Below are 3,349 nucleotides of genomic sequence, written 5' to 3' on the forward strand. Positions count from 1 at the left end.
GTCCTGAGTGACCACTGTAACAGAAGGAGCCCAAAGGCACAGACTAAATGTCAATCGACATTTATGGACATTTATGGACATTTATGGACATTTTACAGATGTTATACAAGGGTGGTCCATTGACTAAGCGAATTATGTCTGCGCGTATATCAAAGGATGGGAAGACAGGGTGGTGGTTAATGAAGATGTAATAGACAATGTAGGACTTGAGCATGACACAAATGTTATGGAATAAGGGGCAGAGAATGTACTGGTTTTGGCTAGGACAAAGCCTATGAAGTGTGTCTTCACAGCAGCTGGAGTGGGGCTATGTTTTGCATTTGTGCTGGGAATAGTGTTGATAACATAGGAATGCTTTAGTTGTTGCCAAGCAGCGCTTACCCCAGGTCAAGGCCTTTTCTGCTCCTTAGACAGCCCTGCCAGCAAGCAGCTGGGGGTGCACAAGAAGTTGGGAGGGGACACAGCTGGGACAGCTGACCCGAACGGACCAAAGGGATATTCCACACCGAATAACGTCATGCTCCACAATAAATCTGGGGGTTGAGGATGGTGGGAGCTGTTGTTGCTTGGGGACTGGCTGAATATCTGTTGTCTAGTCATGAGCAATTGTTTTCTTTTGCATCACTTTTCTTCGTTTGATTTTCCTTTTTTTTTGTTGTGGTTTTTCCTGTTTTTTTTTTCGTGAAATTTTTTGTTAGTTCTTAAACTGTTTGGTCTCAACCCATGATTTTTTTCACTTTTACCCTTCCGATTCACTCCCCATCTCCTTGTGGGGAGTGACTGAGGGGCTGTGTGGTGCTTGGCTGCCAGCCAGGGTTAAACACCAGCAACAGTGGGTCAGTGAGTGAATCAAGGTCAGGATGAGGTCTCATTACACTAATCAGTGTTAAAGAGAGACCAGCAATCACCAGGTGCATTCATGGACATGAGGCAGATCTCAGGTCAAGCTGGGAAGTTACCTGCATGTCAGGGTCCAAACTGAGATCAGTGATGTCTATGTCCAGACACAGGCACTAATGTGTAACCCCTGGAGATGTAATTGTAGTGGGGACCAAACACTAGAACTTAAATTTGAAAGCTGCTCCCACGGGAAGTAGAGTTGGCTCTGGCTGAAACCTCCTGGCAGCATCATCTGTCACTGATCTCAGCAAGGCCAACAAAGGGAAGGGGGAAGCCTTCAGTGGTGCTGCCTCTAAGTTGGGTCTCTCCAACCACCCTACATCTCAGAGCAGAGCAACAAATGCACCCCGGTCCCTTTAGTCCAATACCCATTTGGTACCAGGTCTCAGCCCCTGCCTCACTCACCACCAGCTTGATGAGCTGTAGAAGTGCAGGTGGCATTGGCATGGCCATGAAGAGCCTGTGTCCTAGCCCAGTCACCAGAAACACAGCATGCTGGAGGTATGGATTCAGGGAAAATTGCCTTCATAGACAGGCAGGTTTTCTTGGCCTTTCTCCCTCGACATAAAGGAGGAAATGGAGGGCACAGGAGGCAGGGGCTGCATTTCAGGTCTCTGGGCACCTCTCTACCAGGCCAAAGGCACCACCATTCAGCTGCAGATGGGCGGCTTCTGGCAATCACAACCTGCTACTCTGTGGTGCTCATGGACACGCTAGGGGAGAGTCCCCCTCCAATGACCTGTACATGGGCCACACCAGTACAGACGAACACACATGTGCTCATGCACGCCTGCATGGAACTATGAAAAAATCTGTACATGCACGTAAAGCCAGGAAAACATCAGCAGCTGTGGACTCTGCTGAGGAGATGCTGGGGACCACATTGACAGAAGAAAACTGAAGTACACCGAGGAAGGACCAGGCCCCAGAAGTGCTCGTGGTTTTCCTCAAGCACCCGCAGAGACTGCACAGAGAGGGAATGAGGCAAATGCACCCAGAAAAACTGTCCCAAGAGCACCATAAGTGTATTAATAGTGTCAAAGCCTGCCAGCAGAAGCCCACCTGTGTGCAATAATGAGCGGCCATCAGAGGGAGATGGGGGGAGCAAGAGAGAAGGATGTGGCATGTCCTCTCCCATGGGAGGCCTTGGGCATCCTGACGAGAAACCTGAGAGCGGTGCCCATTTCCGGACAACTTTGCCACAAACAAGCCCACAAGAATGACCCAGGTGACATCACCTGTCCGCACAGGGCACCATCAGCACTGGAGCTGAGTCTTCTGCCTGCGCTGACGTGTTTCTGCCCCGGAAATCCTCGGGCCTCTCATCCCGGCACTTACAGAAGCCTTCAAATGGGAAAGCACGTGTCTTCAGCCAGGAAATGAAAAGGCAGCAGTGCAGGAAACCAGGACACAGCCCATCCCATTAGCTGGGATGTTTTGCATTTGACAGGAGCTTGTCAGAAAATTAGCACTTCCACAAAGGGTGCCTCTGGGCCTGAGGCAGCGCAGGACTACTATAAAAGGCAGCCCAAGTCTCTGCTCTCTCATCCACTTCTCTCACCTCCTGCTCCTTGGGAATCAGGTGAGTGTGACGCCTCTTCTCCTCCTCCTTCGAGATGAGGTCTTTCCCCGATGTACGCCTTAGCTGACACGGGCTGTGCGAGCCCAGGGCTGGGAGCTGCTTCTCCTGGGAGAGGGAAAGGGAGAGAAGGTCTTGTGCAGAGAGGGGCTGGGACTTAGTGGAGGTGTCTCGTGGGCTTTGAGCTGGGCAGCGTTGGCTGGTCCAGGAGGTGCGCTGGCTCCCCTCTGGTTGGGTGCAGTGCTGCTCCTCATGTGTCCCTGTGCTCTGCTTCCCCCTGCCCTCTCTCCCAGGTGCACCTCTGGCCCCACAAGATGTCCTGCTACAACCAGTGCTCACCCTGCCTGCCCTGCCAGCCCTGCTGCCCGACCCCGCTGGCCAACAGCTGCAATGAGCCTTGTGTCAGGCAGTGCCAGAACTCCACCGTCGTCATCGAGCCCTCCCCTGTGGTGGTGACCCTGCCCGGACCCATCCTCAGCTCCTTCCCTCAGAACACCGTGGTGGGATCCTCCACCTCCGCTGCCGTTGGCAGCATCCTCAGCTGTGACGGAGTGCCCATCAACTCTCCCTGCTGTGACCTCTCCTGCATTACCAGCCGCTACTGTGGCAACAGATGTCAGCCCTGCTAAACCTGCTGGCAACATCCTGGAGCAAGAACCTCCCAAGGCCTCAGAACATGATGCTGGAAAGGAGATATTGCTTCAAGCCACTGTTGCCTCCTTCTGCTCTCTTCTCTCTCTTTTCTTTACCTTTCCTGTCACGACCTCCCAACAACAGCCTAGTGGCAACCTGTTGGTCTCCCTCCCTCTGCAGGGCAGGCAGACGGACACCCTGCAGGAGCTCCACTGCATCTTAGTGGCTGCCCCTGGT

General features: G+C 52.9%; 1 protein-coding gene across 1 annotated transcript; it reads left to right on the top strand.

Moving 5' to 3' along the window:
• The first annotated feature begins 2,793 nt into the window (after positions 1-2,793).
• LOC141474664 (feather keratin Cos1-1/Cos1-3/Cos2-1) lies at positions 2,794-3,108 on the top strand. Its single transcript, XM_074162675.1, has one exon. The coding sequence runs from the start codon at positions 2,794-2,796 to the stop codon at positions 3,106-3,108; it is 315 nt and encodes a 104-aa protein (XP_074018776.1).
• Positions 3,109-3,349: the final 241 nt, after the last annotated feature.

Source organism: Numenius arquata, chromosome 23 (genome assembly GCF_964106895.1).
Source record: "Numenius arquata chromosome 23, bNumArq3.hap1.1, whole genome shotgun sequence".
NCBI lineage: Eukaryota > Metazoa > Chordata > Aves > Charadriiformes > Scolopacidae > Numenius > Numenius arquata.

Coding starts and splice junctions, on each gene's coding strand:
- LOC141474664 (XM_074162675.1), top strand. CDS start 2,794: ATGTCCTGCTACAACCAGTGCTCACCCTGCCTGCCCTGCCAGCCCTGC.